Source organism: Psammomys obesus, unplaced genomic scaffold (assembly GCF_907164565.1).
Source record: "Psammomys obesus unplaced genomic scaffold, mPsaObe1.curated_primary_1811, whole genome shotgun sequence".
In the NCBI taxonomy this organism is placed as follows: Eukaryota; Metazoa; Chordata; class Mammalia; order Rodentia; family Muridae; genus Psammomys; species Psammomys obesus.
Genome location: NW_026596088.1, coordinates 11140437 through 11166134, shown reverse-complemented (window position 1 = coordinate 11166134; position 25698 = coordinate 11140437). Strand labels below are relative to the sequence as shown.

The following is a 25698-nucleotide window of genomic DNA, read 5'->3' as shown; positions in this document are numbered from 1 at the left end:
TGCATCACCAGTCAAGATGAATTAAATGCAAATCCAGTTTGCAATGGTCCATCACTAACAGGCCTCATTGGAACGGGTGCAGCGTGTGGGTTGGACAGGAGCCGATTGGGGCTGGCCAGCCTAAACCAGCTCCACATGGGGATCCTTGTCTGGGGGTAGGACAGGGATCCTCATCCCTCTGGCCTCCTAAGACACTCAAATATCAAGGAGCTGTCAGTGAGAAGGATCCTTCATAAGTGAACACAGTAAGAAGGGGACAGAGAGTTGACACAGGTTAAGAATGTACACAGGCCATGGTGAAGGGATACAGCCGGCAAGAAACACGACACAGATGAGGTTAACATTTTAATCTGTACATCACTTTTTTTTTTTGCAAACCATTACACTTTTATTTAAATTAACTTTTTCTTGCAAAATATTCATCTCATTTTTCCAACAAAATCTTATAAAGGCAAAAATAAAATCTTATTTTGGCAAATGTCATGAAGTTGATACTGGCAGCATATGGAGTTAGTTAAAAATAGACAGCAACTTCTAAATATATTCAAGGATTTTTTTTCTTCTTCTTTTAAGGATAGTCAAAGACAAATTTTCATTTAAAATGTGGCTCCACCCAACAGAGGGTTTTTTTGTTTGTTTTCCTTTTAGTCATTGCTTCCTGTATGAAGACTATCATGAGACAAGTTAAATAAAGGGCCAAGAATCCTGAGTCTGGCATGGTCACCTCTTCCTCAGCTGGGCTGGAGTCAAGTCAGTCCTGTGTCCTGGCCCTGCCTGCCCGCCTCACCAGGCTGAGTCCTAGGGAAGCCGTCCTGGCTTTCCCCATGGCAGGCAGCAGAGGTCCTCCAGTCCTGCCTGGGGGAGGGATGGCAGGCGCCACCCATATGGAATTTATTGCTATAACACGTCTCCCTTCTGAGAACTGTTTGCTGAGGGAGCCTTCCTTCACCGACAGTTGAAGAAGCCAAGGCTTTTGAACACTCATGGTTGCTCCTCAGTCAGAACCAAGGGCCAAGGCACAGACAGCCTCCATGGGCCATCCAGGTGGAGTTTCCGGGGCTGGGCATCGGCTCAGGGATGCTGACCTCGGCAGTCAACTGCCTTCTATTTCCTGACGATCATTCTAACGAGCTCCATACTGGAACCCATAGAAAGCATATCCATATATCCAGCCGATGTCTGGGTTCATGGGTAGTGGGAATGGCTCCTGCTTGCCCTACCCTTCTCCCCACCCACCATGCCATGCCCCCTCCCCCACAATACCTGGAATCCCTATGTGTGGCTACAAAACCTTGCCGGCTCACCTTACCAGCCACTTGGTCCTTGAGGTGAGCATTATAAAATATATTCTGATTCTAAAATACAGTATACTTTGCATCATGTATCAAAAGTGCTTCTGTTGTCTGTAAAACAGGGTGTGGACTGAAACAAATGGGCATGTGTTAGGATGGAGCCCTGGCTCCATGCTGCACCCACCATGGTGGGTGGGTTGCTCTCTCCTCCAGTCAGAGCCCCTGCTCAGCTGGAAGGATGTCCACTGGGGCTGCAAGGACAATATCCCAGGAAGATGCTGGTTTCGCTGGGCCCCCGGCTCCAGGCTTCTCCCCTGCACACTGGATCATGGGTCCGTTACTGCCTGGGCTGGCAAAAAGCACAGGATATAATGAGAGGCTGGCAGACCTGTGTTCCTGTCCTCACAGTGGGCACGCTTGTGCATACCATGACAGGGACTGGCAGACAGAGCAGGAGAGCAGGGTACACGGGCAAGGCGGCCGCTGACAAGGGACCTTTCCTTCTAGCACCCAGGGCACTGGGTTTCATTTTCCTTCCAAGTCTAGGAAGCATACTACACTCATGTTACTTCATGAACTTGCCCTCTGCAGTAAGCCAAGACCTGGGCAAGCCACTGGGGTAAGTGGCTCTGCTTTTTATTCTCTGGAAGACTAGACAGCCCTGCCTCTGTGACCTTGCTTTTCTAACAAAACAGGGTAATTCTAACTTGCCTGTGGTGCCTTGAGAGGAAGAGGCATGGCTGAGCGCTGCAGAGAGCATCTAAGGCATAGCACAAGATGGGGAGGTGGGGGGGGGGCTTGAAAAACTAGGGTGAACTAGAGCCTCTCCCTGGCACCTCTGCCTGCTCGGATTTCTAGGTAAACACCATATAACCATGGTCCTGGTAAGTCCTGGGGCCTTTACAAAGGACCTGGCAGGAGCTTTCCATGGAGTTTTGCTCTACCCCTCCCGAGCGCCAGGCTAGGTTCAAGCTAGCTGACCTACTCCTGCCCTCAGTATGGCAGGGGTTTGCTGGCTCCAAAGGAAGGGTAATCCTAAGACAGAGGCTCTAGTGCAAAGTGATGTCCCCTTCACCCACCTCTGTAGACCCCTGGAGCTTCTGGAGGTGGCCCAGATGACCCCACAAGCCAGCGGTGGTGGAGAATAAAAATTGTGGGTTCACAGCAAAGGGCTTTGCATCCTGACATAAGCTCTGACTCCTTGGGCAAGTCCCTCAGGGGTCCAAGCTTTACTTCCTCGTCTATAAGACGGATGAATAGCTTCACAGGGTGCCTGTGAGGATCAGGAGATCTTCAGCACGATGCCTAGCATGCAGCAGTCCCTCAACAAGGTTAATCATGATCCAATAAGGGAAGAGCAGGAAACAGCAAGGCAGGCCGTCAGGGAGGGACTGGCTGCGAGGCGCTATAGCGTGATCTGTGTGGTCCAGGCGAGGATACAGCACGGGCAGCTGGCCCGGGCCATGAATTCTCTCACAATTGGTCAGGTGCTGGACCTGCTGGTTCCTGGGTGGGGAGCGAGGGCTGGGGGTCTCTTCCTTTACCTACGGCCTGTCCTGGTCAGCAACTCACTTCATGGGGTCGTCCCAAGCATCTTGACAGGTTGTGGTTCTAGCCTTGTCTCTGTCTCTTCCCTAAGGCACCTGTGACTGACACAGTCCCAGGCCTTGCTGTGTGAGGAAGACTGAGCCCAGACCCTTGGGGTCTCGGTTTGTCTTCTGTAACCCTGGACGGTTCTTCATTCACTTTTGGTAAGGGCTGAAAGAGTGAGATCTGACTCTTCTTTTCCCTGGACTCTGGCAGGGTGGCCTATGCTGTTTAGGGGGCATCAAGCTGCCTTAAGAGAAAGAAACGAGCAGGTGCAGCTAGGGCCCAAGACTTGTCCGACCCATGGCCCATAGACTACACATGGCCCCAATCAGCTGTGGATGCAGCCCAACACAACTTCCTAAACTTAACTGAAACAAGAGGTTTTTTTTTTTGTTTTTTTTTTTTTTTACATTTTTTTTCTTGTACCTCAACTGCACAGTTCTGCACCATGAACTCTATAAATGGCAACATCATACAGCGACGTCAGAGGGTTGGAAACTCCCCTGAGGTATTTCAGGACAATAGAACCTTTGGTGTTGCCTTCTGTTGAGGCCTGAGTTCCTTGAAGGTGAATCTCTTCCAATTGCCCACCATCTAGGCAGCCTCCCACCCCCAGCGGCCGCAGCGCCAGCGGAAGGAAGCAACAGCAGGTGGCAATGCAGTCAGCTCGGCAGCAGCAGGGAGGCAGGAGGGGCATGCTCAGACTATGGGGTGCACAGCATCAGGACAGCCAGGCAGGGGCTCTTACTTGGAAGGTGTTAGACAAAGGTGTAGTGCAGTCCGTTGCTTAGGGGGGGGTAAGGTGGCACCGTCCTGGAGGACAGGGGGGCTTTAGGCGGGAGGAGGGCCAGCTGCTGCACTAGACAGGGCACACAGGAATCAAGCGGTGCGTTAGAGTGATCTGTCCACCCACACCAACACACGCCCTGCCTGGCAACACTGTGTGGCCTGCCCCATTGCCCGAAACTAATGGCCTGCTCTGGGGGCCAGATCCATGAGGCCTAGCTTGCCTAGAGTTTCTGATTTGGGGGGAGAGCAAGAGTGAACAGAGGTGCAGAACGGGAGGTAGGGCAGGTGTCAGGGCTGGTCATCAGCTGTGGGAGAGGAGGCAGAGGGGGCTGATCAGAGTGAGGGTGCAAGCTGGGACTGCAGCTCAGTGACTGGTGGGTTAGCCTAGCGTACCAGAGGCCCCGAGTTCAATCCTCAGCACCACCCAAGCTGTGATGGAGTGCAGAGTGAAAGCCAGCACAGCAGTGAGGAGGGTGCCTGGAGGGGCAGGGCAGCCTCCCGGGGAGGGGCTTTCAAAGGCTGCTGAGATGAGCTCTGGGGTCACCAGGAAGAGGGACTGCCTGAGTCCCAGCCACAGAGCGACACAAGACCACTTCCAGCCCCTTTACAGAGCAAGGGCTTCCGACACTCCGGTGTAGTCTGGTTTTGTTTTGATACAGGGCCTCAGTGTAGTCTATCCCGGGCCTAAACTTGTTATATAATTAAGAATGGCTTTGAAACCCTGCTCCTCCCTACCTGGGATAATGGATGTAAGCCACCACATGAGGTCACATTTCTAGGAACTCTGTAGGATCAGGGCATGGGGACAGAGCCTGGATCTGTCTGAGTCATTAGTCACTTCTGTGGCCTCCAGAAGGGCTGTCAAAGCTGCTCCCCACACCAGGGCCAGCAGCCACAGGGGCTGTTGGTCAGTTGGATTAGAGGAGCAGTAGAGAAAATGACAGCACTTTCCTCTGCCTGTCCATCCCAGAAGTACAGCTGGCCAGGGGCACTATATACATACACAGTGACCACTGCATTAGAAGACAAACTACACAGGATGGACTCTGAGGCTACCACAGGGGGATTTCTGACAGAGACACTTCCATTGTTTTCTTTGTGACAGGGTCTCACTCTGTATGTAGTCCAGGCTAGCCTAGTCTATAGCATGCATGCAGCAATCCTCCTGCCTCTGCTTCCTGACAGCCGGGATTACAGGCATGTGCTTAAAGCAGCCTCCATATACAACACAGCAGCTACGCGCTGCTTCTACACCGCCAGGGTATTCTTTTGCCTCAATTCTCCATTCCTACTTTCTGCCACACGGTCACTAACAGTGGGAGTGGCTTTGGCTTAAGGACCACGGAAGGCTTTCCAGGCAGATTAGAGGAGCCCTTTGCTTTGCCCCACCAAAAAATCCCTGTTCCAGTATCACTTCTGCCCCTTCTTCCCAAGGAAAGAAACTTCCCTACCCTCTTGTCTCAGAGTTGTCAAGTAAGGAGCTGAGGGGCAGCTCTTCTCCCGCTTGGGTCGGCAGGACAGAGAACACAGCCTTACCTGCCAATGTCTGCTAACTTCCTGGCTCTAGGACAGGTCATGTTGGGAGCAGCAGCAGGAAGTGGGCCCTGGAGGCTGGTACCCACGGCCTTACCTGCTACCTGCTTGCTGCGCTGAGAGGCCTCGGAGGCCAGGGCATAGGAAATGTTGATGATCCGCTCCTGCTCCTGCATCTGGGAGTCCAGGTCAGCCAGGCTGTTGCGGTCCTGGCCTGTCGGCTGCAGGTTGCACATGCTGTTGGGGACCCGAGAGACGGCTGTGAGTCTCACCACCCTGGCCATCAGAGGCCTCGGGGAGGGGAATTGTCAACACTTTTGCGGGCACCTTTTTGGGCACTGCCTGTTTCCTTCCAAGACAAGACTGCCTACTTTTCCCTAAACCTATGATGAACACAACTCCGTTCTTCCTGTAGGCCTCAAGTTAAGGGCTCCAGCTGGAGACGCTTGATAAACCCAGATATGAAATGGCTGATGCAACTCTGAACAGAAAAGCCACTTCCTGGGGTCCAAGCTCAGTGTTCAGGAAACAGGTAAAGCCTCTAGCATCCCGGGACAAGCCCGGGCCCTTCTGTGGATCTATAAGGAAGTATGTGCACAAATGTTCAAAAGACCATCATTGGAAGTGACCTCAGCCGAGTCTCCCTCACTAATGTCTGGCATAATAGCTCACACTTGCCAATCACTGGGGACAGATCTGGGGTGTGGGACCTGGGACAGGAACTCTTCCCAAGTTCATCAGAGCCTTTTAAGTGACCAAGGCAAGCTTTCTCATCTGAGTACCTGCCTACCTGCTTCATTCAGAGGAATTCTTTTAAAACAAAACGTAGCAAAAAATCAACTAGTCAGTCTGGCCTGGGTCTCCCACAGCTGAGCTAGCACCTGACATGGAGTCTGTGAGACTTCCAGACTTGAGCAAGCAAGGGCTGACCTTGACCGGGCGAGGATATTCCGTATCTTCTCAGCCTTTCGATACCGCGCCTGCAGCTCCTCAAGGCTGGGTGGCTCCTCAGGCTCTTGTTCCACATACCGCTCAGGGATGGAGACTTTCTCTGGTTTAGACAGCTGGGGAGAGGATCGGGTGGCAGGATGGAGGGTAAGCTCACTCTGCTTTGGGGCATGTTTTCTCCGTCCTCCCCACCCTTCGAGGAAGCAAACAGCAAGTCCACAGAGTCAAAGAAGATCATCAAACGACTGAGCTGTGGAACTAAGGACTTGAACCCGGGTCTCACATCAAAGCATACTCTCTCCACTGCACTAGACAGCTCTCTAGAGGCCCAGGGACAGAGAAGTGGCAAGGCAGGCAGGACACTGGGGATCACATAGGGAGCACTGGACCCTCAGTATGGTACCCAAGGCCCCATGACCTGACCCTCCAGCCACACCCACTCAGTGGAGCTCTACTGTCCTTCCCACGTAAGGGCCTTCCTTCTGCCCTGATATTGAGAAGCCCTTCAGCAAGTCCTCCATAACGGAGAGATGATGGCGGGCGGGAGGGAAGGAGGGAGGGCCCTCTGTGTCCTACAAGAGTGCTTCAGGGCTGGGATAAGGCATGTGTATCTAACCCCAGCACTTGGGAGGCAGAGACAAGTATGGATCTCTAGTCTACATGGTGTGTTCCAGGCCAGCCAGGGCTACCCAGGAAGGTCCTGTCTCAAAACAGAAAACAGCAAAACAGCCAACCAACGAAATAAACAAAACAAAAAAGGATGAGCCACAGCCTGGCAGCTGAGAGACCACCCAAAACTGATAAACGGTAAACAGAGGACCTAAGCGTAGTGAAACATTTCCTATCTCAAGCACACTCCTGAGTCTGTGGGGCCATGCAGGCCAGACATGATTGACTGAGAAGTTTAAACCAACAATAACAGCTGAAAGACTCCCGTTGAGCCTCTCTAGATGGGGAGACCCCGCTTCCCAAGGAACAGCGAAACCAGCCTTCGGATGCAAGCCGCAAGAGGTTTATTTCGATACACGGGTACCCGGGGCGACAAAGCCTTTCGGAAGACTTGCGCGCCTCTCGGTTGGGGTGACGGGTTTTTATAGGGCTTGGGAGCAAGAAGAGCGATTACAGAAGCGAGAAGCATAGTTACAGGGATCTGATTGGGCGGTTTGAACAAAGCCATTGTTAAGTCACGTACCCGGAACAGGGAAGGCGGGAAGGCAGTGGGTGGAGTCACGCACCCGGAACAGGGAAGGCGGGAAGGCAGATGTGGGTAGAGTCACGTACCCGGTTCTTATCCAGAGTGTTTCAGGCGCCCAACCGCAGCAGATATCCTGCTGTTGGGCATCTGTCCCGCCTTGCCTCTGACCCTGCACTGCTCCAGTCTTGTAAAATAGTGTTGACAGCATTATGCTAGGGCTTTATTCTTTCATTCCCCTGATCAAACCACGGCAGTTCCCACGTCTGGGCAGGGCACAGATTTTGCATTCACCTCAATGGATGAAGACTGGAGGCCTTTTTAGTGTCCCGTTCCCCTCTCCCCCTTCATCCTGACTCTGCAAGGTGTCACCTTTCCTAAAGGCTCTCTAATCCTTTCCTTTGCAAAAATGCTGCCGGAGCCTCATCCCTAACCTTAGGGGCCTTGGTCCAAAGACAGAGGTTCTCCCAGGTGACAAGACTCCGCCCAACCCCCATGCTACCCACAGACTCCACTCTCTGACCACCCTTCCTGCAAGAATGCATTTGAGAGATGGCTTAGCAGGTAAGGATGCTTGCTGCCAAGCCTGAAGACCCAGGTTTAATCTTGGGGACCTACGTGGTAGGAAAGAACCAACTCTACAGGTTGTCTCAATAAATTTTAAATTAAAAAAATGTTTTTTTTTAAGGGGCTGGGGGGATGGTGCAGAGATTAAGCGCACTTTCCAGAGGACCTGGTTCAATTCCCAGCACTCACATGGCAGCTTACAACTATCTGTAACTCCAATTCTAGAGGATCTGACCTCATACAGACATAATATAAACAAAACATCAATGCACGTTACAATTTTTTAAAATAGATTTTTTTAATTAAAAAAAAAATAAAGGTAATCTTTTTCGAGTACCAGTCAGTATCCCTGTTTTTAACCTGCTGTCTAAAGCTCTGAAAACCTCTGATCACACTTTTAGTACTGTTTATGCCTCTGAGTTTAAAAAATGTCATCCTAATTTGCCTCAAAGTAGTTTTCTTTGCTCTTAACTGGGTTCATTTCAGTCTCAGTAACGGAACTAAACCCATGTGGCCCTTTACTTTGTTGAAAGGTGGCAAGAAGTCTCTGTTATCCCCAACCAGGGAAGATCCAGAGGAGGAAGTAGAATGCATTGTAGCAGAAGGATTTAGGTTATAGATAAGGAAGGACATTTTCCCCGGGGCTGGCAGGCCAATTAGGACAACAGAGAATATCCTTGCATTGCCAAGGTAGCACTTGGAGGCTCTCTGTGAATGAGAAAGCCCAGACTGTTGGCTTCCACTGTGTAAGCTGTCAGAGAAAAGGCCTGGGGGCAGGAGGCTGGACTGTTGGCTACTGGGAGTGAGAACCAAGAACCCAGCAACTCAAGCACCAGCTTACCTACAGTGGTTTCTTTGTCCTCAGAGCCCCCTCCCCCTCGAATCCCTAGCCATTGGCAAAACCAGCTTGTAAGCAGATCTACCGTCTCTTGGAAACAGGAGGGCTGGGTATGTAGTTCTGTGTACTTGGCATGTGTGAGACCCACACAAACACACACGCCCCGCCCCCACAACAGTGGCAAAGCCCTCTGAAAAGGGCACTTGAGTCCCACCCAAACTCATCAAAACATGGGGAAGATGCAGCAGGCCAAGTCCCTAGACAAAGATTTTTTTTTGGGGGGGGGGGCGGGGGGCACTGAAAATTCAGGCAGCAAATTCTTCCATCTGCAAACATTTATAGCATGCCTACTGTGTGCCATGCCAGCGAGAGGAACAAAGGACTGAAGCAGCTGCAGAAACTACCCACAGACCAAAGGTGACCAGTCTAGAAGACTGACTGGCACTAGCCCCTTTCCTTTCTCTGGCCTTGTTTTCCTGGGCCTGCCCTGTGATGAGGTAACTGAGCCACCAGAGGGCACCAGAAGAACACAGACCAAAGCTGGCTCCAGTCCTGGCGGGAAATGTCTCCTGTGATGTTCGGACCTCACTGTATTTTCCCACCACATGTGATAGCTACAGTCTTCGGAAGAGGCCATTTGCAAGGGCCACCGACAATGATCCAGGAAACATTTTCTAAACCTCTTGGGAACATGCTAAGTCACTTAATCCTCTCCACACCGAGATTAAGGGAACAGGGCACAATTTGCTCCCAAGTACAGAAATAGGTTCAAGCATAGAAACCCTGGTGCCCTTACAGTCTCAAGCCACTGCTCACGTATCCACCTTCTTGAGCGGCAGTGAAGGCAAACCCTTCCTGGTGAGACTGCACGTCAGACTGGAAACCTGAAGGCCGTGACTTCTAGGAAGCATGAAGGAAGCCCCTGTCCTCACCTCTCTGTTGATGTCCAAGTCATAGTCTTGCGGCTCCAGGTCCAACTCCATGACAGGTGTGGCTTGCACTTTGAGCCAGCCATCCTCTTTGTCTTTTCTGTCCCCCTGTGCAGCCCGCTCCAGCAGCTGCAGGTCAAAATCTTGTTCTCGCTTCCACTGGCAACAGAGGAGAGCATTAAACTCACTTCCAGACCAATCAAAGAACCACACAGGCCCCTGAGGCCTGGTGTCTTGAGAATATGGACCTTTGAGACATTAGGCAACTGTTGGAGCTGTATGTGCGATTGAAAACAAGGCCTCTGCCTCCATCCAGTGGCCTCTTCCACACTGCCAGCTGTACTCTGACCTAGGAACTCAGAGTGTTCAAATGTGCATCCTACTGGAGGTCTGAAGACCCCTGACTTTAAGCTCACAGTGATCTACAGGGATCCAAACATTCCCAGGTATAAGAGGGTGACCCCAGGATGACCTGCCTCTCCAAATCCCCCCTCTCCCAAGGCCTCTGAGTTTATGAGCCATACACTCCAAATGCACAAACAGTGGGAAAAAAACAAGCCCCTCAACTGCCTTCAAGCTCTTGGGGATGAGCTCTCTACTGGACATTCTATACAGGGCTGGCGCAGAGCAGGGAACCTGCACTCCATCAGGGCTGGAGACTTCCAATCAGCTCCAGGGAGTTGTCTGGCCACAGCACAGCAAACTGCTGTGGAAAATGGTACCCACTGGAGATGGGACATTTTCCTTAAGCTAGAAAACAAACTGAAACTGAAACTAAATGTGAGATCAGATATAATTGCTCCAAGGTTATTTCACAGTGGCAACTTTGTATCCAGGAAAAAAATCGGACCCAAGCTTGTCTGTCCGGCTTTAAGATGGCTTCCTGTTTACTTCAGACCTCTGATCCTGAGAACAAAGAGCGCTCTTGTGAGGATGAGGTGGTGCTTACCGCCTCAGGTCAGCTCCTCTGGTCTCACTCCACTCACCCCACAATGCCCCAGCAGCCACAGATGCTTCACACCCCTCCCTAACCCCGAGCGCACTGCCAGGATCCACACATTCATGCACAAGCTCAAGTTATCCTTAGCAAACCAACAGAATTGTGTTTGCTGATGGTTTCCCAGTTACAGTTTGGAGGAATTAGGCAATTGAAGTTCATGGATAATTTAATAATGAAAACACACATTTTCTTACACGCTCACAAGTGCTCAAATAGAGACAAGTCCTCATTTAAACCCAGCCTGATTGCTTTCACAAACAGCAAAAGTTCACTGCACTCTGCAAAGTAACCCTGCGGAAGAACCACGCCAATCCGTCATAAGAAGAACATGTTTATTGGCGTTGATTAGATTTACACAAGCCTTTTTTTTTCCCCAAAGAAAAAAATTACAGGGTATTGGAGTTATGGTTCTTAAATACTCTCCGTATTTGAAACAGCAGGTTGTGGAAAGTCAGGGTTATCCCATATGGTGTTTACTTATAAAGCTTAAAAGTTAACGGGTTTATAGCTTTTAAAGACATTATTCCAGCCGTTTGGTGACTAACAGCTTCAGAGAGGCCCTCCGAATTCAGTTTATTTTGCTATCCATTCAAGTTACCGTATCAGAATTGCAGAAACTTTTCCATAAGGAATTGTGCAGTGGGATAGGAGGAATTATAACCAGATGGCCTCAGACTTTGTAGAACTTACATACGCACTTTCTAAAGTTGATGTTACCGTCCAGGGTAAGGCGTGGGATCTGTAATTTCCCAATGCCCAGACCTCTGCTAATGAGTACAGCCCTCACAAAGCAGCTTCTGAGATGAGTGGATTACAGTCAGTCAGCCTACACAGAGCAGGGCAGTGGAAAGGTGAGGCGCCTGCTAGGCTAGGGAGACAAAAGCTGCTAGTACAAGCCTGGTCAGAGGCCGCACTGGCCGGTTAGAGGAGGCCCAGTGGCCATCAGAACGTCTGTAAAGACAATCAGGCAGGATTAGAGGCAATGAGCGGCAACACTAGAAGCGAAAGAGCTTGTGCAATGAATTAGCGAGAGAGCAGTCAGGCTCGAGGGCTGGGGAACTAGGGGCTCCAAACCCAAAAGCCAAATGCAAAGTCCCCACAAAGGGCCTAAGGCAACTGTGGGCAGGTGCAGCGCCAGCCACCAGGGGGCAGCACCGATTTCCCCAGCCCTCCTGAGTACCCAAGGCCTCAGCACCGTGGGCTGTGGGGGATCACCAGCACCTCCGGGTTGGGAGTACCAACCCTTATTCAGTTGCCTCCCCTGGCTCCAGTATCTGCTTGGGAGTTGGGAGGCTGTGTGGTCGACTTGCATACCATACTGTTCCTCACCATCTTCCTCGACTCTTCGGATCCTACATTCTCAAGTCCTTAACTCAACTGAGAGGCCCTTCTCACTTAGCTTGGAGAATGGATGAGGCCTCTGTTGCTAGATCCTCCCTACTACTCTGCTTCCGGGTCATCCTCTGGCCAGCTCACACGTGCAGGAGGGCTGTGGACAAACAGCCCCTCAGGATGTTCTCTCAACCGTGTAGGTCACCCAGGTAGGTGACAGTGTGTGTGCTTAGGGGACGTGGGGAAGTTCCGGCCTCTGTCCCAGCCCCGCCTAACATACTGAGCCGAGATCTCCAGGCAGCGGCTGGCTAAGGTATCGGGCTGAGAGCAGGCCCGTCCTCTCTCCTTGGCTCAGTGTCCTCTTGCGCTCCCGGACCAGAGCTTTCTGGTGCCGCTTCATCCGCTCCAGCTGCTCCTCCGCACTCATCTTACCCCGCTGCTGGTCTCCTGAATACAGGCGCTCCAAGGCACTCTTGGGTCTCTGAGGAGGAGGCGAGACATGGAGTAGATGGGGCAGGAAGCATCGGTGCTTTCTGCTTACAGCACAGGGTCTCAGGCAGGGTGGGCTGGCCTTAAATGCACTATATAGCCAAGGATAAGCTTAAACTCCTGATTCCTCCCAACTGCTGGGATTACAGGTGTTGACAATCAAACCTGACTTATGCAGTGCGGGGGCGGGGTGGGGGAGACTGTCAAACCCAGGGCCTTGTACATGCCACGCACTCTACCAATTAAACTACACCTTGTCCCCTCCCTACTTAGTCTCTCTTTGTCATACACTATTTGGGCTTCTCTTAGCCACAGAAAATCACTTCCTCTAAGTACCCAATGCCCTTTGCCCTAATGAGTTTTCTGGACAGAGACAGATCCTGAAGTTGGGCCTATTCAGCTGAGCTGACAATCTATACTCCAGGGTGAACCTAGGGTACAGGCCTCTTGGGACTTCTCATGGCCCTGACAGGCTTGGCAGTCATCAGAAAATACAGGATGGCAGGGTAATGGCCTTTTTGGTGAGCAGGGGATGTAACAAGACCCTAGATTCTCTAAGGCTCTTTGGTCACTGGCCATCGCAGGGCCCCTCCTATGGAATGTGAGCCCCTCCACGTCCTAAGGCCACTTACGGAGAAGGTCACACTGCTGTTCTCGGCATTCAGAGCCCTCCGGAGTGTGACATAGGGAGCAATGGTGGACGACTGCTGGAGCCTGGATGTGGAGCCCGAGAGCCCTTGGCAAGGAAGGAAGAATCAGGTATATCTATGGTGTGGTTGGACGCTCCCCAAGCCCTCCCTAACCACCCTCCCTAACCACCCCTCCTCTCATGAGGGACCAAAAGAGCCCCACTAACAACCCACATGTCCTGCTCTTTCTTCCTTGGGCCTAGATGAGGCAGGACACAGGTACAGAGGAGGGCTGGCCTGGGGTGGCCTTTGTGCCTGCAGAGTGGTGTACAGCTCTAGCTCTGCTTCCATGCAGAAGTGCTGGGCTGTGGCAGGTGGAGAGGGAGCCTCCATCCCTTTGCTGCGTGGGGACCAGCTAGGGATAAACAGGGAGCCCTGTGAAGAGACCAAGGGCTTAAGAAAGGGCTCCCCGAGTCTCAGGCTGACACAGGTCTGACATGGCCTCAGAGCTGGTGGTTCCCAGCACCCCAGCCTGCGGGCTGCTGTGATCTGGAGCCACAGTGCTGGGATTGCTGGCCTCCTCTGTGATTAGCTAACCAGCACTTCTCTTACCCTCAGTTTGTGGTTTTAAATTTTTATTTATTTTATGTATGTTGGTGTTTGACTTGCATATATACCTGTATGCCACATGCATGAGTTATGGACAGTTGTAAACCACCATGTAGGTGCTGGGAAATTGAACCTGGGTCCTCTGGAAAAGCAATCAGCCACTTTTAACTGCTAAGCTGCCTCTCCAGCCCCTGCCTCAGTTTCTTGACCTCTAAAATGGGAAGTCTAACAGCACCTGCCTACTAGCACTGCTGAGTATGAGGCTCACACAAAACAGTTCAACACTGTCATACTTTAGGGCAACCATTATTGTTGCTCTTGGAGACAGAAATGGGAGAAAACACAGACTACTCCTGAAGAGAAAAGGAGGAGGGAATTAGGCTGTTCATGGGAGGATGTCAGGCCGGTCTTTCCCCTCAGAAGTCACAGCTAGACCCAAGCTACAGACCAGGATCTGAGGCCACGGCAGAGACTGTGAGTGGTGCAGTGCAGTGAGGGATTCCTGAAGGAGTCCACAGAAAGTCTTGCCTTACCTCTGCCTGGCAGTGTCTGGTACCTGCTCTCAGAGCCTACGAGGCCTAGGGAGGGCTGAGGCACGTCCCCACTGAGGCTGGCCAGCTCTGGCTCACTCACATAGGACCGGAGCTCCACCTGTGGACAGAGCCTGAGGCTGTCAAGTCAAGAGTGTCACACCCACCGCCCTTCCCACACTCTCATCTTTCCAGCTCACCTTTGAGTCCCCGTTCACACACTGGCCTTGCTCCCGGTCCCTCTTCCTCTCATCTGACTGTCGCTTGAGGCCCCGCACAGATGTGTGCCGAATGATGGTGGCTTCTCTCGGCAGAGGTGGCACAGCTGGGGGCTGGTCCTCTGGGCTGTAGAGTTCAGGAAGTGGTGGCCTGGGAGGTGCCTCGTCTTCCTGCTCAGAAAGAGACCCAGTGTCCAGCGGGATGATATTGAAGGGGGGGTGTTGTTACACAGCACTGCCACAGGGTCGGCTGCCTCAGAGGCACTTTACCACCCCAGCCAAGGAAGCTTTGGCCAGCCACGTCATCCCAACTCTTCTCTTTGATTCAATATGCTTTCTAGTTTCAAAGTGGCACTGGGGGGCAGTGAGTGTGTCAGCACTCCACTCACCCAGCTCCAGCACTTGGTGTCCTGGATCTATACTCTTGGCAGTGTCAAATGGTGCCTGCTTCCTCAGCATGTGCTACAGGGAAGGTAGGATGCTGACTACCACTGCTGGGATGGCAACAGCACCCACCCCAGGGAACAGACATCCACTGGACCCACAGTGTTCAGCCTGAACACACTCAGAGCTCGGCTATAGACCTGGCTCCTTCTGTATGGGGGCAGGGGGTCTGCTTATCAGTCGGCATCCCCCTGATCTTTCTCCTGAAAAGGAAGATTCTTACAAAGTCTCTCCTTCCCGGCTCTGACTGCCAGGGGGTGGGAGAGGTGGCTGGCTGTACTGTAGCTCTTTCTGGGAGGCAGGAAACAAGGTCAGTCTCCTTGGTACTCAATGTGCTTGCTGGGCTCTTGGGGGCTGTGGCTCCTCCATGCCAGGAGACCATGCCTGATGGCCAAGAAAACCCACTCATTGATGACAGCTCTACCTCCTTAACTCTCTCTTCCTTACTCTAGTTTCACCTTGTATTTCAAGATTTCACAGAACTTAGAGAAGAGGCTAGTTTTACAGTCAGCAGTATTTCTTTGAAAATTCTCACATTTTATTTAGTGTGTTGGTATGTGTGTGTCTGTGTGGACATGTGTGTGGGCACACGCATGCCATTGTGTGCAAAGGCAGGTCAAAGGCAACACGTGGGAATCTATTCTCCCCTTCTACCATGTGGGTCTTGGGGGATCTAACTCAGGTTAGGCTTGTCAGGGAGCATCTTGCTGGTCCCCTATCAGCAGACTTGGAAAGCAACACACTTCACTGATGGCGGAGGGTTAGCTACCTGCCTAGGCATGGTCTCCCTAGACTCAGCAATTTCCAACCCTGACAAGACATCAGAATCACAATGGTCTAGAAAGCTCTCCTGAAAGATAAGCTCCAAATATCAATTGCCTGTGACTGAAGTGGCCAGAGGCAGAGTTGGAGGAGGACATTTTCTTAGCCACTTTCTTTGTCACTTTTGTGTCTGTGTTCTTTGAAATGACCCATTACTGGTTATTATTATATCCTTTTTTTTTTTTTTTTTTTTTTTTTTTTTTTTTTGAGATGGGGTTTCTCTGTGCATCCGTGGCTTCCCTGGAACTCAGAGATCCACCCCGCTTCTGCCAGGATTAAAGGTGTGTGCCACCACACTGAGACCATTTCTGGTTTTTAAAATGATGGTAAATTAAAGAAACAAGCCAAGCAACAGTGCAGGGTTCCTGCATGCAACAGGACCAGTGAAGCACATAGTGCTGAAGACACAGAATAGCTGTGTTCTGTCCTGGCATAACTCAAGTGCTGAGGGATGCAAACACAGGGAGTCAAGGGGAGAAATGGGCAAGGGAATCACGTGGCTGAAGGCCTTCTTATAAGGTTGCCACGCTTGCTTATTGGTCTGAGCGTAGGCATATCAGGGATGGTGCTCTGATTATTATTCACTGACACACTTTAATGTCCTTTTTCATAATGGATATTTTAATACAAATTTTACATTGTATGTAGGTGCATGTTGAGTGTAAACACCCTAGGAAGCCAGAGGCTTCAGATCTCCTGGAGCTGGAGTTAACAGACGGTTGTGAACCACCGGATGTCGGTGCTAGGAACCAAACTTTAATCCTCTGGAAGAGCAGCAAGTGTTCTCAATTACTGAGCCATCTCTCCAGCCCCATTTTTTTTTAAAGCTGGTGATGGTGGGGGTCATGCAGTGGCGCACACCTCTAATCCCAGCACTCAGGAGGCAGAGGCAGGTGACTCTGAGTTCAAGGCCAGCCTGGTCCACAAAGCCAGTCCAGGACAGCCAAGGCTACATAGAGAAACCCTATCTTAAAACACAAAAACAATTCGGTATTTATTTTTATTTTATGTTTATGGGTGTTTGCCTATATATATATGCCTGTGTACAATGTATGTTCTTAGTGCCCACAGAGGAGAGAAAAGGGCATCATATCCCCTAGAACTGGAGTTATAGTCAGTGTTAGCTGCTGTATGAGTGCTGAGAATCGAACTGGGGTCTTCTGCAGGAGCACTCAGTGCTCTTAACTGAGTCATCTCTCCAGCCTCAGGACACAAATATGACTGTCTAAAAACAAGCAAACAACCATAGTAAAACTGAGGCCATCAAGAGTTACAACCTGAATACTTTTCCAGAAGACCCAGGTTCCATCATCTGCTCAAGAGGAAACTGAGGTAGCTCAGAGAGATGATGGAGTTACTCAAGGACCCAGTGAAAAACCGAGGACTGGAATGCCAGTGCCCTGGCTCCCAGGCACCCTGCTGCACACCAGCCTCCTGTCCGGCAAGGCTGCTGCTCTGGCCTGTTCCTCACATCGGCCTCCGGGAAGGAGATCTCAAGATGGAGTGAAAACAGCGACTCTGCCAATGCAGCTTTTATGAGTCATTACCCGTGCTGGGGTGGACTCCATAACGATGCAGGTATTAGGGGTCACTCACATTGCTGTAGGTCACCACTGCTGTAAGGAAGCCCAATAAACTCACTATATTTGGGTGGAGTCATGGTGACCAGGCTTGTGTTCATACCCCTGCAGGAAGTCAGCATGCCCTCAGCTTCTAGCTGCCACCGCTTACCACCTGAGGCTTTGCCTTGGTTGGTGACTGAAGAGGAGACATCACTTTCCTCAGCTGGGGTGGGTGAGGTCGGTATGGCACGTAGGTCTGCAGCTGTGGGAAGAGCCGGACCTCCAGAGGTGTCCGAACAGGGCTGGTGGGAGGGCTGGGCTGCAGGGCTGGCTTGCTTTCAGTTGGAGAGAGTGAAGGCACGGATGTGTGAGGGAACAAAGGCACCGTTTTCCTGTCTGAGGGTGTGGACAGAAAAAAAACAGGAGGGTGGAATCAAGACCCTGTTTGAAATATGACCATGGAGACTCAGCCTCTCTGTCACCTATCCCCCCTCCCCCAATCCCCTTGTCCCTCCATCAGGAAGCTGGTTGGCTGTCTAACCTGGATTTTTGACAGATCCCACCAGGACTCTGTAGTTCTCTTTATTCGCACTCAGGCCTGCCATGACATCTTCAATCCTCCACAGGTCCTTCTGTATCTGTGATTTCTCCTGGGGAAGACAGGGCGCTGGTTCAGGATCTTCTTGGCTCCTCATCAAAATTTTCTTCTGAGGATTTGTCACACGTCTTTAGTCAGAGTTCCTCACCATAGGGATGGCACAACCTTTGGAAACCTGCCAGAGCTGGTGTCAAGCCCACTCAAAGTCTGCTTGGGAGGCAGATCAGTGAAGAATGCTGGGAGCAGTGTTCACTAGCTCAACTGGCCTACTTTACCTAACTTAAAAATAGACTGCCTTGAACAGCACAGGACTCAGCTCCTAGTCAATCTCACAGAGTCTGGAAAGAGAACAGGGGGAGCCAGGACCAGAGGGGGGAAGGGGAAGAGAACAGATGTTCAGTCTCACAAGATGGAAAATTCTGGAATATGGCTGCATAGCATGTAAATGGTCTTAACAAGAACACTCTTAAAACCAGTTGGGATGCCTGCTGTGGTGGCACATACCCAGCACTCAGGAGGCAGAGGCAGTCCTGGCCTACATACCTGGAGGCCAGCCTGGCCTAGCTTAAAACAAAACAAAAGCTAAGTTTAGCATTTCAAGTTCAAGGCTAGCCTCGGTTATATAGTGAGCCCTGTCTCAAAAATTCATGGGCTACAGATATACCTCAGTGAAAACTGGACATGACTGTTGGGAATTTTTTTTTTTTTTTTTAAGTTACACAGTATTCTGCCTGCATGTATGCCTACACACCAGAAGAGGGCACCAGATCTCATGATAGATGGTTATGAACCACCATGTGGTTGCTGGGAATTGAACTCAGGACCTTTGTGAGAACAGCTAGCGCTCTTACCCTCTGAGCCATCTCTCCAGCCCCTGTTGTGAATAGTTTAACAATGGTGGTCTCTTAGTACGTTCAAGCTAAGTACTGCGGAATGTTGTTTCCAATGAAGGAATTGGAGTTGGGGGGAGCATATTCTAGCGAGTTTCTAAGGTTATTCCTGAGCCAGAGGCAAGAGTGTCCACATTGTACTTGACTGGTCTCCCAGAACCACCTTTGAGTGAGTGAGGGACAGTAGGACCATGGGAAAGAAAACAAAACTCCCCAAAGAAGTCCTCAGTTTCCTAGGGTTAGGGGGACACCCAGAGTTCACACATTCACTAAGCAATCTGAAGAGGAACCCGGATCAGAACTCCATCATCATTTAGCAAGTCCAGCTCCCCAAGTGGCAAAGCATAGCACCCGTGTACAAGACGCCTCCAGGAACAGTTGCTGAATCTGCCAGAGCTCCAGAAGAGACAGCTCTGAAGTGGAGTTGAGAAGCAGGCCATTTTCCATCTTAACCATTTTGAGGGTGGGGTAGAAGCCTGATGCTTACCACAATAGGAGAGCACAGGGCAGCTGGAATGTCCTGACTTTTAAGCTAAAGTCACCTTTTCCAAATCGGCCAGGGGCCACAGAGATGGGGATCACCTAGCCCTTCCCCCAGAAGTGCAAATGAGCAGAGAATCCAGGGACTGAATTCATATTCTCTCCTCAGGCCAAGGAGTGACTACCAGAAGCAAGACAAAGTCTAGACTTCCTGTCACTGTCTAGAGAACACAGGAGAAACTTGCCCTGGATTGTACACTCTAGGTGAGTATGGGCAGCGAACTGGGTTCCTCTTGGCTCTGCCCTTTCAATGGGCCAGCTCTGTCCCTATGCCAAGAGCCAGGCGTTGACAGCAAAGAGGCTTCTGCCAAGGAAGAGCTTGGGGTGGCTGCTTTGCAGAGTTCACAGCCCTGTAAGGCTAGTGATGGAGCTGAGGGAGGTAACCACCCCTTTTCTCGGTCACCTGGAAGAAAAAGGCTCTTCTGTGTTGCTCCTGCAGGGTCTGCTTTAGCTGTTCCACGTCCCTCTCCAACTTCAGGTACTCATTCCAGGCGTTTTCCATCTCCTATTGGCCAAGAAAACACTTCTGGTCCTCAGATGCCCCCTCCCAGAGTCAAGAACCCACTTGCTGCCCACTAGGCAGAGGGGAAAGGGGAAGGCTTAGGCAGCTTGGTGGAAAGGAGATGGCAGCAGGTGACCCTGGCTACCTGTGCCGTCCATTCCCCCACCCCAAGATGGTGTCCCTCCTTGCCCTGGTGGAAAGGTCAGCACCATATTAGAATGACATCTGCCAACAGTAGAAATTCTGACATCTCAGAATGCACTGTGCACAGACTAGAATACAGCCCAAAGACATCTCCAAGAAACTGGGCCTCCCTCAGCTATCCTGATGGAAAGATAAAGAGTGGCTCTAGTCAGATATCTACCCCTGGAAGGGGCGCCACCAGGAGACGGTGACAAGTTGTCACCCCTGGCCTTCAACTCAACAGCAGGGGAGATGGGAATACAGCCATGGCCAGACCCCAGGGGAAGTCGGTCACCTCCTGACCCTCTACGTACCGTGGACTCTCTGCAGAGCTCTGCACGGATGTGGACAAGGTCCTCCTGCAGGAGCCTCTGCTGGCAAGTGATCTTTTCCAGGTGCTGTGGCTGGTCCTGGTATTGCTCTGTCTGCCTATGTAGCACCTCTAGCACGGACTCCAGCTGGTCCTGTGCCAGAAAGGGCCAAGAGCAAAAGGATGGGAGGGCTAAACCCAGAGGAACCAAACAACTGAGGCCAAAGAGGCCAGAGATGAGCTGGAGCAGACATGGGGCCTTAGACAGTGGCTCAGGCTGGCCCGTGAGGACACTCTCAATAAAGCTGTGCCTCAGTCTCCTTATCTACAAGGTGGATGCAAAACCTTCTGCTTCCTTATAGATTACATGGAAACAAATGGACAAACGGACAGAAGAGCTTTGCAAGCTCTTGTGAAAAAAAGAAAAGGCATGTCACACATCTTCAACACTGAGAACATATCTTATTAGAATACTAAAAGAAAAAAAGCCATTCTGAGATGGTCACTGTGACCCCAGCTCACCCCTGCCTTCCCATCTAGACTTGCTGCTTTCATGGTTCAGATCCCTGAGGAAAGGAACCTGAGGAAGAGAAAGGCTTTGCCCAGGATGAGGAGAGCCACTCTCACTAAGGCACACCTCTGGGCTTCATGTGTCAAGCTATCAGAGCCAACAGTGAAGCACCTCTCCCAGGCTGAGCCAGCACACAATGAGGGGATACCTGAACCAAGCAGACTGTTCTCCCTAAAAGGAGGGGAAGTTCAGACAAAAGTCTCTGAGGAACCCTCAGACAAAAAAAGACTGGGTAAACTAATACATACATACAGACAAAAAAAAATAAATATGAATCAGGACCAAGCACTGTATAGCCAAGGATGACCTTAAAATTCTGACTTCCCCCTCGAGTCTATCTTCCAAGTGCTAGGGTTACAGGTGTGTGCTAGCTGCACCTGGTTTATGGGCTGTGAGATGGGAGCAGGGGCTTCAGGCACATTAGGCAAACACTCTATAACCTGAGTTACACCTCTAATGACGAACTGAATAATGCTGACACAAGTCCGCAAATATGGTGTGAGCAAAGACAAGAATGACTCCATGCCCCTCACCCATCCCAAGAGACTATGGGGAAATGATGCATACTTTATTCTCCTTGAGAGCTCGGATCTTGTCTTCCAAGTCCTGGAGGACCCTGTCTTGTTCACAGAAGATACTCAGCTTGACCTACAAGCAAGAATGAGTTGGAGAGGACTGGGGGAGGGACCGAGAACAAGGCATGGCCTCAGGAATAAGAGCAGAAAGCCTCTGGCCAGACAACCATGCAAACCCTTCAGGAAGCTGCCCAGGTCCAGGTGGCTGAGAAGCCAGCCTGTCATTGGTAACTCACATCAATGTCACTTTCAGCGATCTTCATTGGCTTCAGACTTCGATCCTTAAGAAGATCTCGACCTGTCATCTGGGAGGTGAACAATTGAATGATTAACTTGGTGTGTGGAGCCAAAAACCAGGAAGGTAGGTCAGTCCTATGGTGGATGGATGTGGAAGTATCAGCAAAGGCGGGAGGCTCATGGCACGAGATGGGCAAAAACTTGAGCACTGCTTACACTGTTTTAATGCCTACTGCATTTTATGGGAAAACTGCAACCTTTTCATGATCCTAGTAGAACTATTGAATTTCTCGAAATGAAGCAAATGCAGGTACTCAATTACAGGGCCATCAAGTTACATGCTCTTGCCCCACATGAGCATGGCACATTTCTGTGAGTCTCTGGAGGTTTGCCATTCGTGAGAGAGGCCTGCTGCTACACCCAGGAACAAACACAGGTCTACCAGCGGCTGCCCAGCCTGTTTGTTTCAGATCTCCGAGAATCCCCGTACCCCATGGACAAGGGCAGCATTTCTCACCCTACATTACTAAAAGATCCAACCAAAGGGAGAAAGGGACCCAGCTCAGTTCCTGCCAGCGTTTTGAAATTCACACCCGGACACCAGGTTCGGCTGTACTCGTGTGAGCTACAACCTACCTCCATCTCAACAAAGCAATGAACAAAGGTCACCCACATTTCCAAGACAGTGGAATGTCGCATTTCACATCCTCAGGCAACTCTAAGCAGGCAGCTTGCTGCCTTCCTGCTGACTGAGGCCCAAGAAACTGATTCCAACTCTCTATCCCATGCTTACATTTACCCAGGCACCTTCCTGCCATAGGCTATTAAGACATGGGCTCTCATGGCCAAGACAAAGTCAGATTTAAGGCATCTCAAGTCAGAGATCCTATCTCTGTTGTGTTTTGCAGTTCTGACCAGTGGACATGGAGGACAGGGTAACCATTGCAGAGGCAGGTAGTGTGTATGTGATAGACGGAGGGCCCCAGGATGGACAGAGACAGTTGCTGGACGGATAGCCTGTTTTTCTCCCCACTTCATCTGGAAAGCCCAAGAAGTTTGCCAGTATGAATCAGAAGCCAAAATATGTTGGCAGTCATTCCATTCAGAGTAACCATATCCACGTGCCCAACTGTCCAACACCCTACCTCAGTAAGTCCAGGCCATTATCAAATGACTTAAAAAAAATACATTCATTTGATATGTTTGGGTGTTTTGCCTGCATGTGTGTCTATTTACAATATGCATGGGTCTACGTACTGATGGAGGCCAGAAGAGGGTGTTGGATCTCGTGTAATTGGAGTTATAGGCACTTTAGGGTTGCTATGTGGGTGTTGGGAATGGAACCCAGGTCTTCTGGAAGAAGAGGCAGTGCTTTTAACTGCCGAGCCCTCTCTCTGCCCTCATCAGATGACTTCTTGCTTTAAGCTCAGGGCTGATTCTGTTGGGCCACACAGGAGAAGGTAGGGACCCTAGCCTTATTTGTTTTGTGGTAAAGCCTGGATATGGGGCCTAAAGTAAGGGAAGGCGCTCAGCAAGCATTTCTTGGGGTCTGTGGCACAGCATGTGTACAAATTTGTATATACACAGTTAGAACTTGTATATACACAGAGCCCTATGGCAGTCCAAGGGGAGGGCTGTGAGTAGGTCTCTTTTCTGAAGAAGCTGGCCTTGGCTCATTAATCAGCTAGAAATCACTTTCAAATTGAGGTGCACTCTGGGGATTTCCCCCAGCAAACTCTTCCCCCTTTTCCCCTGAAGCTTTTTAAGATGTCTCTGATGCTTAAATAAGGCAGAGAATCTAACTGAGCAACGCCTCATTTATTTAGCACCATCAGGAGAGAAATGAGGTGTCTACACACAAAGGCATTTCGAGAAAGAGAAATCTAAATTAGGCTTTCTGGTGGCATCCCTCCGAAGGGTGCCCTTCGCTGCTGTCCTCAGTGACTCTGGATCCAAGCTTTTGTTTCTTCTCTCTCGGGATATCTGTGTTCCCTCTTTTCTAAGAAATAGGCCTCTCTTGTCCTCTTTAATGTACGGTTTATAGGATTCAAAGTGCTTGCCTTTCTTCCTTTTGAGTGGGTCTGGTGCCCTTCAGGGTGTCCTTCTCACACAGGGTGCCTGTCACTGCTGTGGTGCTTAGAGTGTCAGATTACAGTGATGATCACTCAGTTCTCCTCCACAGACATATTAACCACATTAGAGGTCACATGGAGACTAAGATGTATTTTCTCTCTCTCCTTGAAGCCTAGCCAGGACTCAGCACGTGGAGAAGATCTGGAGAATGTTAGCTGAGTGAGTTCATGAGCATGTCAAAATCACACTGCCTTGGTTTGGCCTCACATGGAGTAAAGGTCACAGACCACGGGGCACCTGCTTCCTAAAAGCCTTACACAGCTCAGAGGTCCTTCAGCTTAGCTCTGTTCTTGAGAAAGGATGCTCTGATGAACAGTTACAACCACAGGTAGTATATGGCAGCTAAGTTTCCCCTTTTAAATTTGTGCTCTGGGGTAACAGTATGTTTATCCACTTTAAACATCATCAAATGCCCCCAGTATCTGTCACCAGAAAACTCAAAAGTTTCAGGTCCTCATTCATCTTAAGAATCTCTACATGAGAAGAGTCTCAGGGCTCCTGGGCCCTCCCACTTCTCCTCTACTACATCAGGGCTTAACAACACCTGCCCCCCAGTCTGTGGCCTCCTTCGGAAGGCTCTGAGAGCTGGCTACATTGCAAAGGAGACACAGGGTGGCTGTCCAGTTCCAGACTGGGACCTGCATGTCAGCATCCTGCCTCAGGAAAGGCAGAGGCAGTGGGGTCTAAAGCTTCTCTAAAGTGGTTAGGAACTGCTATTCCCTCCCAAGAAACTCATGCTCGGTCCTGTCTATGTGGAGGCAGACAAGTGAGGATGGAGACACAACACAAGCTGGTGGCAAGCCAGGCAAGCTCCCCAACCCTCTGCAACACAAAAGATGGAGTCACAGGACACCACAGATGAGCGGCTCAGCCCAATGCATTGGCCACAATGCTGAAGAGAGCTTTGGGTTAAAAAAAAATCAACCGAAATGACTTGCAGGAAGCGTGGGGCGGTCAGGAGAGCAACTGCTTAAGCAAGTGATGGTGCTGGCTCTGAGCCAGAAGCAATGGAATGGCCCCGCCTGAAGACACGGATCCGATCATCTTACGCTTCTCCCGGGCCGACAACCCCGTGCTGACTTCTTCAGCACTTTGTAAAGCACGTTGATCAAAGGTTCATTATTTTTAATCTGTTCCAAACAGAAAGGCAAATACAACAAAACGTAACAGGTGAGACATCCAACAACACTTGAAGCAGCCAGAGTCTGGGGGCTGGCGAAGGGGGACCTCAAAGATGAGGTGTGCAGACAGTCAAGACGAGCCTCAGTGATGGGACCTTCCAGCCAGGGACTGCCTCTAAAGAACAAGCCTAATCAGCTTTGCTTGCTTTGGGGGCTGTGTGGGCTGACTGTGCACAAGGGCCACTTCTTGGCTCACTTCCTTCTCTCCTGGTTCTGCTGCTGAAGGTGAGGGGACGTCTGACAGAAGAGATCTGCTTCTTCCTGCCCCCTTTACCACCTTCTGGAGCGCCTGGATGCTTGGTTTAGAGTGACGCCATGCATTCACCTCATTTCTAACAATTACTTCCTACAGAAAGTCCTCAGACTTCACCTCCACACTGGTGGTGCAGCTAAATGTTCAGGCCTAACCGATGGTCCCAAACGCTTACAGTTTGTGTTGGAAATAGTCGGCAGGCTGCCACCGAGCCTGAGGACCTGAGCTTAATCCCCAGGACCCCACCCCAATGGTGGAAGGAGAGAACCAGCTCCTGAAGGTTGTCTTCCGACCTCCATACTGATGCCCTAACATAATGTACACACCTCCACATGCACATAGACACATTAAAGAAATGCAAAGAAAAGAGGAAAACACTGCCTCTACCCTCCAGGTGGCTAGATCCCAGGCC

At 50.7% G+C, this 25698-nt stretch overlaps 1 protein-coding gene across 8 annotated transcripts in view; it reads right to left on the bottom strand.

The window, feature by feature from the left end:
- Positions 1–338: 338 nt before the first annotated feature.
- The window catches only part of Plekha7 (pleckstrin homology domain containing A7), a 189307-nt gene continuing 163947 nt past the window's right edge, over positions 339–25698 (bottom strand). For 2 of the 8 annotated variants that reach the window (XM_055627342.1, XM_055627346.1), the window contains 16 exons: positions 24902–24982; positions 21719–21787; positions 21475–21555; positions 20341–20490; positions 19745–19846; positions 17855–17963; positions 17483–17709; positions 14468–14656; positions 14271–14388; positions 13132–13235; positions 12291–12491; positions 9682–9837; positions 6135–6268; positions 5302–5441; positions 3631–3741; positions 339–1641 (listed from right to left, as the gene is read on the bottom strand). In XM_055627342.1, the coding sequence (XP_055483317.1) occupies positions 3641–3741; positions 5302–5441; positions 6135–6268; positions 9682–9837; positions 12291–12491; positions 13132–13235; positions 14271–14388; positions 14468–14656; positions 17483–17709; positions 17855–17963; positions 19745–19846; positions 20341–20490; positions 21475–21555; positions 21719–21787; positions 24902–24982 (1962 nt within the window). In that variant the 3' untranslated portion in view covers positions 339–1641; positions 3631–3640. Of the gene's footprint in view, positions 1642–3630; positions 3742–5301; positions 5442–6134; positions 6269–9681; positions 9838–12290; positions 12492–13131; positions 13236–14270; positions 14389–14467; positions 14657–17482; positions 17710–17854; positions 17964–19744; positions 19847–20340; positions 20491–21474; positions 21556–21718; positions 21788–24901; positions 24983–25698 lie in introns of those variants that run through there. The other 6 variants (XM_055627345.1, XM_055627347.1, XM_055627349.1 and 3 more) reach the window with 4 other exon arrangements.